Below are 10263 nucleotides of genomic sequence, written 5' to 3'. Positions count from 1 at the left end.
ACGTATACAAAAAAAATAAAAATAAAAATTATGTTTTTATATTTAAACTCCTATTAACAACAATAATTTTAAGAATATATATACTAAACGGACAAATTAAGAGAAAAATAAAATAGTAGATATTTAGGACTTTTCTATATTAAATGAAAAAAAATAGTTAAAGGAATATAGTATTTTCCTCTTTGGACATCAACTAATAACTCAATAGAGGGAGACCATGGTCACAGTATATACCAGTATATACCTATATGTATATACATATTAAAGGCGTAATATTTTTTTTAAATGCAATTTGTAGAAATAATTTTTAACTTTCATCTAATATATAGTGCCTTGATGAATTAGAAAACTCAAACAATGTAAATTGATAATAAAAAAAAAAAAACACATATACACAACAAAAAGATGTATATGATAAAGGCCTCCCAAAAAAATTTACACTCAAATGATTAAAGACTTAATTTATAATTTTAAAAAGCAATTTGAATTTTTTTTTTTTTAAATTTCATCTAATATATATAATGTATTGGTAAATTAGAAAATTCAAACAATGCAAATTGATAATAAGAAAGCACATACAAAAAAAAAATGTATCTTTGCTTATCTAAACTCCTATAAACAAAGATAATTTTAAGAATATACATTCAAAAATTTGGCAAAAAAAAAAAAAAAGAATATACATTCAAAACACACAAATTACAAAAATAATAATAATAATAATAAATAAAGTAGTAGATATTTAATTATTTCTATAATAAATGAAATAAAAAAGCTATTAATAACATTAATAACTCAAAGAAGACTATTGCCTCCGTATATACCTTTGTGTATATACATAAAATAATAAAAGATCCACTAGATAAATAGAATTTGACATTGCTAGTCACTGATTTAGATGCAAACAAACCAAGCTACACCAACCTCGTGTGATTATTAGTAAACTTATTGAATTTACTTACATAAAATTATTTTAATTTTTAATAATTATGTATTTATGCTTATTAATCCCTTATTTTTTTTGTCCCGAGTTAGAGGAGACCCGTGCACCCACTGGTCCCCACGTGGCTCCGCCCCTGGCAGCGGCCTTCGAATCGTGGGCCACGCGAGTCTCCTTCTGAGTGTTGCTATTATTATCGAACGAGCCTCCGATCCCCATGAACCACTTCGACCCGTCGTTCTGGGAGATCGAGCCCTCGGCTTCGGGCTCAGCCACATCCTCGTTCTCGGCAGCCGTGGCCATCCCGAGCGAGATGTGGGACGCTCTCGGCTTCTCGTTCATGTCTGAGAATCGAGCTTCGCGCTCGTGCTTCTTCTGTTGGACGAGCATGTCCTCGAAGAACATCCGGCGCTTTCCGCCGGATGTCTCCTCCGAGTCTCCGGCGTCGAAGCCTTTCGCCTTCGAGAGGTCGTTGAAGAAGTTCTCTTTGGGCTTTGATGCGTCGCATCTTTGGAAACCGTTGCTTGGGTCCCATTGTTGCTGTTGTCTGTGGGTCCCGGCGTTCAGGAAGTTCTTGAACTCGTCCGCCGCTTTGTTTCCCCTCTCGCTCTCTTCCGCTCTGTTATCCGACGAGCTCGCGGTCTTACCCTTTGATTTGCCGGATAATCCGCCGAACGATAGACCCAAGCTCAGCTCGAGTCCGGTATCGTCCTCCATTATTAAATAAAATAAATTAAAATGTCACTATCGCTTAAGCCTAATTCCTTCTAGTTTTCCTCATCACGACACTGTTCGTGTATCGGGGACCGAGGATAAGCGTCCATTCTGCACAGATTCACTGCAAAGCTCGAGAAGATATGAATCTTAATTACACAAAAAACTATATATTTTACGTATAAGAAAACACAGCGTCCTATATAATAGGAGGGAAAAAAAAAAGGAATCAAGCTCTTATTGGATTTACTGTTCTACGAATCGTCATTTCCAGAAATCAATAATACCACTTTCAGCTCCAATTTTTACTTACCTACTACTGCAATACCCATAATTCAATACACAAGCATTACATTAACTAATTAAATCCACTAATCAATTAAAATCTACGTTAGATTACCCAATTGTATGATGCAATACTTTTACACTAAACCTTCCCAAAATTTCGAATTAAGATCATGTGACTAGCGATCTAAATCAGCGGAAATGTTCTATCGATTGTAAACTATGAGGCTTTAAGCTAATTCACGCCTCAATTCCACAAGACCCGAATTCTATATTTGCAAACATATAAAAATACTGCATCAAGCATCAGCTGAAATAAATGAAGAGTTCCAGAACCAATAAATGAATCATGATCTCCATGTAAGTGAACTTGAGTACTCTGATTATCGAATAAGATCATTAATGCAAGCAATCCAATTATTGGAAAAAAAAAAATTGCCTAAAATAACTAAGCTCTAAGATTTTTTTTTCTAAATCCAATGGATTTGATGAACAAAGCTGACGATTTCACAACAATACAGAAAGTATATAAAACCACGTTTATGGGCGATATACACAGAGGAAAATACCTGAAACTGCAGAGAGACGAGGAAGCTCTAGTAAGCTGGTCTTGTCCGGAGAGAGAGAGAGAGAGAGAGAGACTTTTTTTTATATTGCTGAAAATGAAAAATAAGATTAGAAGGTACAAAGGGCCAATGAGATTGCACATAGGTTGGGTCAATGGGCAATGCGTAATGTTTATTTTGGTTTTTGTGACTTCCGGCCCATTAGTTTTTTCAAAAAAAAAAAAAAAAAACGACAACTAAGACAGACAAAATGACAGCTCAACAGGTACCAATAATCTTCCATTCAGAGCCTTGGCTACATCAACGTGATTTAATAACAAATAACAAAAAAAAAAAAAAAAAAAAAAAAACACACACACACACACACTTAAAATTAAATACTTTTTCATATTAAAAAGAATATTTTTTTTAGCGTGATAGTAATCTCAAGTTTAATGACTAATTTTAGATAAGCATTGAGGACTAATAATAGCGTTAACAATATGATTCTCTGGGGATTCGGATATGTAACAACTAACAAGTTGAAGTTGAACTAGTCATTGGTCAAAGTCACCTACCTTATCCCATTTTAACTGTATCGTATGGTTGAGATTTAATCTCGTAATGCAACTTAATTCAGCAAATGTCGGACTATTCTACGTATTAATTATAATATCCTCTCTTTTGTCTCTCCGAAATCATTTCTTAAACACAAAATTTAATTTGTATCCGTGCTTCTACGTTGGGAGAGTCTAAGGTAATCTTTTTGTCTTAATTTTTTTTTTTTTTTTTACAAGAAGAATCCACATTTCTGGGTTCTATGTCATTGATTGAGATTTAAAAAAAAAAGGAAAAAAAAAAAAAAGAGAAGTATGTACGTAGCAAGATATCTTAATGATTTCACATTTGAATTAAAGTTTGTCTTTTAAAATAAAAAAACATTTTAGATACTACGGTGAGAGTGGTGACTTTTCCTTTTCCCATACCAATCCATGACAGACTATCAGAAAAATTAGTCTTTTATACATTTTGTTTTATTCCCACAGGCCACAGGTCATTATCATTATCTCTCTCATCTTTCTTTTTTCAAAAGAAGACTTTCGTTTGTTTCAGAGTCTGACATCACATTGAGTTATTGTCTATTGACTACTTAAAGTCCTGAACTTTCGTCTTTATCCTCGTTCTCTTTCATTTATAGTCAGTATAAACCTTTGTGTTCTCTGTAACAGAGAGAGAGAAATGGCAGGTGGTGGATTCGTAGACGCAGGACTATCAGAGAGAGCTCACCAATATGAGTACAGAATCACTTCGTATTTCATATACGCTTGTATTGTCGCTGCTCTCGGAGGCTCTCTGTTTGGCTACGATCTTGGTGTCTCTGGTCAGTTATTCCCTTCTAATCCTAGATGTGGTATTGCAGTCACATCTATTACTGCCTCTTTGTTTGTGGTGTCAGTTTTATCATGACATAATCATAATGCTATAATCTGAAATGCTCTGATCTGATTTTGCAATATATATATATATATGATAAAATGAAACTTTTTCCTTCTGACTTTCTAAATTGGAAACAAACAAAACAAAACACAACAAAAGCTTGAAAAGCAACATTTCGTCCCATACCCAGGGCATTTGGACAAATAAAAGCCTCAAGTATTGTGCAACAAGCTAATCCAATGATATGTGGATGAATTTTAGGTGGAGTGACAACTATGGATGACTTCTTGAAGGAGTTCTTTCCGAAGATATACAGAAGGAAGCAATTGCACCTGAACGAGACGGACTACTGCAAATACGACAACCAAGTTCTGACGCTGTTCACGTCGTCGCTCTACTTTGCGGGTCTCGTCTCCACATTCGCTGCCTCGAGCGTGACGAGGAACAAGGGCAGGCGCGCCAGCATCCTCGTCGGCTCCGTCAGCTTCTTCCTCGGCGGGGTAGTCAACGCCTCCGCGCTCAACATAGCCATGCTCATCATCGGAAGAATCTTCCTCGGGATCGGCATTGGATTCGGAAACCAAGTAAGCCTATCCCAACAAAATACATCAAAAACAAAGACCAACTTCCCTTCACAAATTTATGCTCTGTGTGAGAAAAGATACCAAACGCTCTCCAATAGGGTGCTGTTGATATCTTTATGCGTGATGCTAAAAATGGAAGCAAATATAGCATAATAGAAAATAGGGAGAATATTGTAAAGAATAACCCTCATTTTTTGCACACACAAAAGTAAAAAGAAAAAGAAAACCCCTTCATTTTATTTGTGTTTGTGATTACAAAAAACAACCAACCATAACCTCGAGTTTTGTTAGTTTTTATGGATAAATATTTTTCAAATGACGAAAAGTAAAGCCGTGTAAATTAGACAGACCTATCGTATAAGTGGTCGCAAAACTCATACAAGTGGTCGGAGTATGAAACTGATATTCTAATTGAACAGGCAGTGCCACTATACCTCTCGGAGATGGCTCCGGCGAAGATCCGAGGAGCGATCAACCAGCTGTTTCAACTGACAACATGCTTAGGGATTCTGGTGGCGACGCTGATCAACTACGGCACCGAGAAGATCCACCCGTGGGGCTGGAGGCTGTCTCTGGGCTTAGCCACGGTTCCGGCGACACTCATGTTCGTCGGAGGTCTCTTCCTCCCCGAGACCCCCAACAGCCTCGTCGAGCAGGGAAAATTGGAAGAGGCGAGACGAGTCCTCGAGAAGATCAGAGGCACCGCGAAAGTGGACGCGGAGTTCGCCGACCTCGTGGACGCCAGCAAGGCAGCCCAGGCCGTGAAGCACCCCTTCCGGAACCTTCTGGAGAGGAGGAACCGGCCACAGCTCGTCATCGGGGCTCTGGGAATCCCGGCGTTCCAACAGCTCACGGGCATGAACTCGATTCTCTTCTACGCTCCGGTCTTCTTTCAGACCCTCGGCTTCGGGACCGGAACGTCTCTCTACTCATCGGTCATCACCAGCGGGGCTCTCGTCGTGGCTGCGCTCATCTCCATGGCTTTGGTCGACAAGTTTGGGAGAAGGGCTTTCTTCTTGGAAGCTGGTGCCGAGATGATCTGTTGCATGGTAAAAGATCTTTACGACGTGGGATCTACTTGTTTGACGAGTTCGACATGTTCCTGATGTTTTTTTGGATTTTTTTTTATCTGCAGATTGCTGTTGCGGTTACTCTTGCTCTGAAATTTGGACAAGGAGAGAAGTTACCTAAAGGGATTGGAATATTCCTTGTCCTGGTGATCTGCCAGTTTGTTGTGGCCTACGGAAGGTCGTGGGGTCCGCTGGGGTGGCTGGTTCCGAGCGAGCTTTTTCCGTTGGAGACGAGATCCGCCGGACAGAGCGTCGTGGTCTGCGTTAACCTTCTGTTCACGGCTCTGATAGCGCAGTGTTTCCTTGTATCGCTTTGCCATCTCCAATACGGAATCTTTCTGGTCTTTGCCGGGTTGATCATGATCATGAGCGCCTTCATCTACTTCCTGTTGCCCGAGACTAAGCAGGTTCCCATAGAAGAGGTCTATCTTCTGTGGAAAAGCCACTGGTTGTGGAAGAGATTTGTGAACGACGACCAGCCTGCAAAAGCTTGATTGAAAGTCGATGTAATATTTTTTAGTTAATCAGATATCTATGAAATGAAACTTACCACTTCAATGCAGACCGTCAACAGATGAGCTACCTAGTTACTTTCTGGATCAACATCATCGGATTAGACCAGAAGAGAAGCAAAAGAAATTGTATTTAAAAGCGTGATTAATGATTGTAATAACTTTATTCAGATTCATTAGTCCACTACTACTTTCATTTTCATTACTAAATCTGAAAGTTCACATCTGTTATCATGCTCACAATTCATCAGAAGCCCAAATTAGTTTACTTTTGGATTGCACATGAGCATATATAAAGTGCAAGGAAAAAGGTCGTTCAAGAAAGTTAAAAAAAAATGTGATTGATAAATACATACATGTTTAAAAACAGTGTGTGCATATATTCATGCTAATAGTTTGGCTAGTTCGTCTACTCTTAAGCTTCCCTGAGGTACAACATGGTCTAGAAGAAGTTCCCCAAGATCCTCTTTCCTCCGTGTAGTCTTCAGTTTAGAACCCTTTTTCACGCTCCCTGACTTGGTGCGCAAGGTCGTACTCACTCGTGCCTCTAAGTCCTCAATATCTTGCTCTTCATCATCATCTCGAGCCTCGTATTTCTTGACCGGCACTTTGACTTTCCTGACTCGATGGATGAATACAGGCCCGGGCGGAGCCGACTTAGAAAATGCAGCCATCTTTTGATAAACAATGTCGGCGTCCAAATCTTCATCGTTTAAAATGATTGCGCCACCGCTCTCAAGAGCTTGGTTTAGAAGCAAAAGTACACCCTCGGTACAAGCTGTACTGATCGATTCCGGTTCACTGACATCTTGAAACGCTGCAGAAGTAGTTTGCTGATTCTCGTCAGGTATGAGATTTCCCTCGACAGAATCCAACTTTGTCTCGGCACTTTCAATGGCGGGCGAATCAGCATCGGATGAGTTTGAAACTTCAGTAGCTGGGGGTATTGGCTCGGCAGAATCGGAAGATAAAGAGTCCTCGCTTCCTTCTGCGCCATCACTTTCCGATAATGTATTGCTCAAATCTGGATTTTCAATGCTAAACGTGGTTTTTGGAACCATAACTTCTTCGCCTTGCGATGAAGTTGCATTCTCAGCGTTAGATTCCTTGGATTCCTCAGGATTCATGTCTAGTTTTGGGAGCGATGGCTTCCAATCACGTCCTCTCCACACAAGTATGTGCTCATGGGCAAATGATAACAACACACAAGGCACAAGATCCTGCATCAAAAGATCACAAAGACACATTAGATTACCGCGGAACTTTACAATTATTGAAAAAAAAAAAAAAAAAAAAAACATTCCAAACAAATTCAAAACGGCAGACCCTCAGTTTAGCGCCTATTTTATGGTAGTCAGTACTGTTCATCCCCTCACAATTAATCCGCGCTAGTTCACACTCTTCGAATGCTTCTCTTACAAGTCCCACGAGGCCACTGTACACACCATTTTTCCCTGTGTAATGAAACGATTTCGTTCTAGTTGATAAACATTGCAAAAGATATTGTCCGAAGATTTTATAAGACATTGATCAATTCCGCTTCACCAACCTAGCTTGCAGATCGGTATTAGTTTGTGTCCCTTCTTTCGCATATCAGTTACTTCTTCCAGTGACATTCCCTCGGGAACTCGCTGGACCAGCCTAGGATATACGGGCGCAATCGGTTTCCACAACATGAGAGGAAAACGCTGGCGTGTTTTAAAATTGTAGTTTCTTCCTCGATAAAGATATATAACGCCTCCTGTGCTATATATTATCTGGCCTCCGGTCCTTTCCTGGCATCATGAATGATGAACCCAGAAATATTTAAAATCTTTCTCTTACTTTGATCAGAGAAATAAATAAAAAAAAAATACAAAATAAAAACGCTCAAGAGAAATTCTGTGTAATGGTTACTGAAAATTAATTGTATGTTGATAGTCCTATACTCCAAATCTCAAACACTAAGATTAAAATTTAGCAAGAACAAAACAAACTAAACCTCTAACTGCTGGCGAACAGTCTCCATATCGACCGTACAGACTCCTTTGCATTTGATCTTGCAAACTCTCCGCCGCTTCCAATGAGCATGGATATTATCCAACATGTTGTGCGTCAAACCGTCCCTCCCTGAATTAGGAAAGGTAAATAAAAAATGAACAAACATGATAGTAATTGTCTAAAATATCAAAGAAGCCACAACCTTCTTCACCATGAACCACAAACTATATCACAAATTTTTACACTGTCATGAATCTAAACCCCGTACTAAGGCTATGTTTGAAACACGAATTTTACAATGAAAATCGAAAGGAAAATGTGAGGGAATATAAAAATTCTCTATTGGGTTTGAAAGTCAATAAAATTTTAAGGTTAGAGAATAGAAAGAGAGTAAAAGTACAAAAAGTAATTAAAAAAAATCCATAAAACTTGCAAATTCGCTAAGGAAAATGTAAACTCAATATCAGTTATGCATTTTCTCCCAAACTTTCCATCCATTTTATTTTTCCACCCTTGAATTTTCCTCAGTCTAAACGGCACAAACAAAAAAGAATGGATTCTCATCATCTTCCTTTCAGATTTTCGATCAAGCCTACTCGGTTGCATTGCATCGACTTAAACGGACACTAAGCTTTGATTATAAACACGTTCGTACCCATATTAAGTTGCCTCTGCGTCTTCTTACAACTTTGAATCATCTCCGATCGCTCCTGCTTGGTGAGCGGTTCCCCCAAAATCTCCTCTCTGGTCCGCACATACTTGGGACCAGACCCAGCAAGATACGGCCCGGGCGACTGAACCGGCTTCACGCCCTTCTTATGCGGCGGCGGAAGCTTAAACGAATCAAACTCCCTCGGCGCCTTCTTGCTCGCCGGCAACGGAGCTCTTCCCGTCCATGGCCGCGCCATCGTCGTTGGCCCAAACGGCGCGTAAGCCTCTTCCCGGAGCCCTACCGGCTTCACCTTCGGCGTCTCCGTGTAACTGTACTTGAACTCGAACGGAGCTCCGTCGATCACGTACGAAACCCCGTCCTCGCTGATCTTCACGTTCGCGTCTCGGCTGATCGGAGGCCTAGGCCTCGGATTCCGGATTACGCCGGTTTCTACGTTTTCGCCGCTCTGGTGGAAGCGCCGGAACGCCGGGTGCTGAGACTCGGGGCTAGGATTAGGGTTAGGGTTTTTGGAGTATTTCGATTTCTTCCCCGGAATTGAGGGTCTCGAAGGGTGGGAGGGAGTGCCGGCGGACTTGAAGGTCTCGGCGGGAGAGACTGTGGCAGAATCGTAATATTTGGCGATTCTGTTGGCTGAGCCGAATCTACGGTCCATTCGGAGATCGTCTTCGATCTCTTTGAGAGTTCTCCGGCGCTCGTTGAACTTCTCGGCGTTGGCGTTGTTCCAACGCGAGAATCTGAGCTCCGACGGAGGACGATGGCGTGTTTGGTTCGGGTTGTTTGGGCTCTGTACTGGTGGCGGGAAAATTGGGAACGGTACAGGGATTTTCAGAGCCATTTTTGTTGTTGTTCTTCTTCTTCCCGGGGAAGATTGAAGGAAGAAGTGAGCTTCGGAGCAGAGTGATAAGAAAGAGAGCAGAAGTTGAAGTGTTTGGAACAAGCAAAGGTGAACCGACGTCGTTGTATAACAAAGGGATAAAAAGAAACGACAATAGAAAGAAGAGAAACGTTTAGCTCGTCGTTTGTATTATAACAAAAACGTGACTCGATTTTAAATAGGAAAAATGGTATGAAATAGTCAATTCAAACTATGATTTTTGCAAAATAGCCATAGTTTCATTAGGTATAGCAAAATAGCCAATTGAGAATACTACGACTTTTAATCCTGGCTCGATTAATTTTAATCTAGCCTTCATAAAGCTCATATTCTGTCTTTATAGTTCGCTGGGATTAAATTTAATCCATCCTAGATTAATCTTACTTTGACTAGTTTGCTTATGGTTGACAAACTATGGCTATTTTGCAAAAGTTTAAGTTCTATTTGGCTATATAGCCGCTTGAGCCTTTTAAATAAGGATTTTTTTCCTGGGAATATCAATAGGGAACTTGAGCAATCAAAGTTTGGATAAATTATATTTTTGCTCCCTTAATTGTTGCACATTTAACAACTCACCTCTCGTTCTTTCGTTTTTTCATCTTTCTCCTTGATTATTCAAAATTTGTAACAATACTTCTTTAGTCACTTTTTT

The 10263-nt window shown here is 39.9% G+C and overlaps 3 protein-coding genes across 4 annotated transcripts; 1 reads left to right on the top strand and 2 right to left on the bottom strand.

Annotated features, from left to right (window-relative positions):
* Positions 1 to 832: 832 nt before the first annotated feature.
* On the bottom strand, positions 833 to 2617 carry LOC149400799 (AFP homolog 2-like). Of its 2 annotated transcripts, none has more exons than XM_089610933.1 (2): positions 2506 to 2617; positions 833 to 1775 (listed from the first exon to the last, which is right to left on the bottom strand). In XM_089610933.1, the coding sequence occupies exon 2, from the start codon at positions 1652 to 1654 to the stop codon at positions 1010 to 1012; it is 645 nt and encodes a 214-aa protein (XP_089467059.1). In that variant the 5' UTR covers positions 1655 to 1775; positions 2506 to 2617; the 3' UTR covers positions 833 to 1009. The 2 variants fall into 2 exon arrangements, with proteins under 2 accessions (XP_089467059.1, XP_089467060.1); XM_089610934.1 differs by having other exon boundaries at positions 833 to 1762; positions 2506 to 2596.
* Positions 2618 to 3627: 1010 nt separating this feature from the next.
* STP14 (sugar transporter 14) lies at positions 3628 to 6294 on the top strand. Its single transcript, XM_089611163.1, has 4 exons — positions 3628 to 3862; positions 4180 to 4502; positions 4922 to 5551; positions 5638 to 6294. The coding sequence occupies exons 1-4, from the start codon at positions 3721 to 3723 to the stop codon at positions 6064 to 6066; spliced, it is 1524 nt and encodes a 507-aa protein (XP_089467289.1). The 5' UTR covers positions 3628 to 3720; the 3' UTR covers positions 6067 to 6294.
* Positions 6295 to 6402: 108 nt separating this feature from the next.
* Positions 6403 to 9666, bottom strand: CAF1 (RNA-binding CRS1 / YhbY (CRM) domain-containing protein). Its single transcript, XM_089611162.1, has 5 exons — positions 8720 to 9666; positions 8066 to 8193; positions 7634 to 7859; positions 7411 to 7538; positions 6403 to 7304 (listed from the first exon to the last, which is right to left on the bottom strand). Exons 1-5 carry the CDS (start codon positions 9570 to 9572, stop codon positions 6468 to 6470), a joined length of 2172 nt encoding a protein of 723 aa, XP_089467288.1. The 5' UTR covers positions 9573 to 9666; the 3' UTR covers positions 6403 to 6467.
* Positions 9667 to 10263: the final 597 nt, after the last annotated feature.

Source organism: Urtica dioica, chromosome 4 (genome assembly GCF_054948205.1).
Source record: "Urtica dioica subsp. dioica isolate 48M chromosome 4, U.dioica_male_clone48M_v1_H2, whole genome shotgun sequence".
NCBI lineage: Eukaryota > Viridiplantae > Streptophyta > Magnoliopsida > Rosales > Urticaceae > Urtica > Urtica dioica.
The sequence above is the reverse complement of the archived record's forward strand: the minus strand, read 5'-3'. Positions and strand labels throughout refer to the sequence as shown.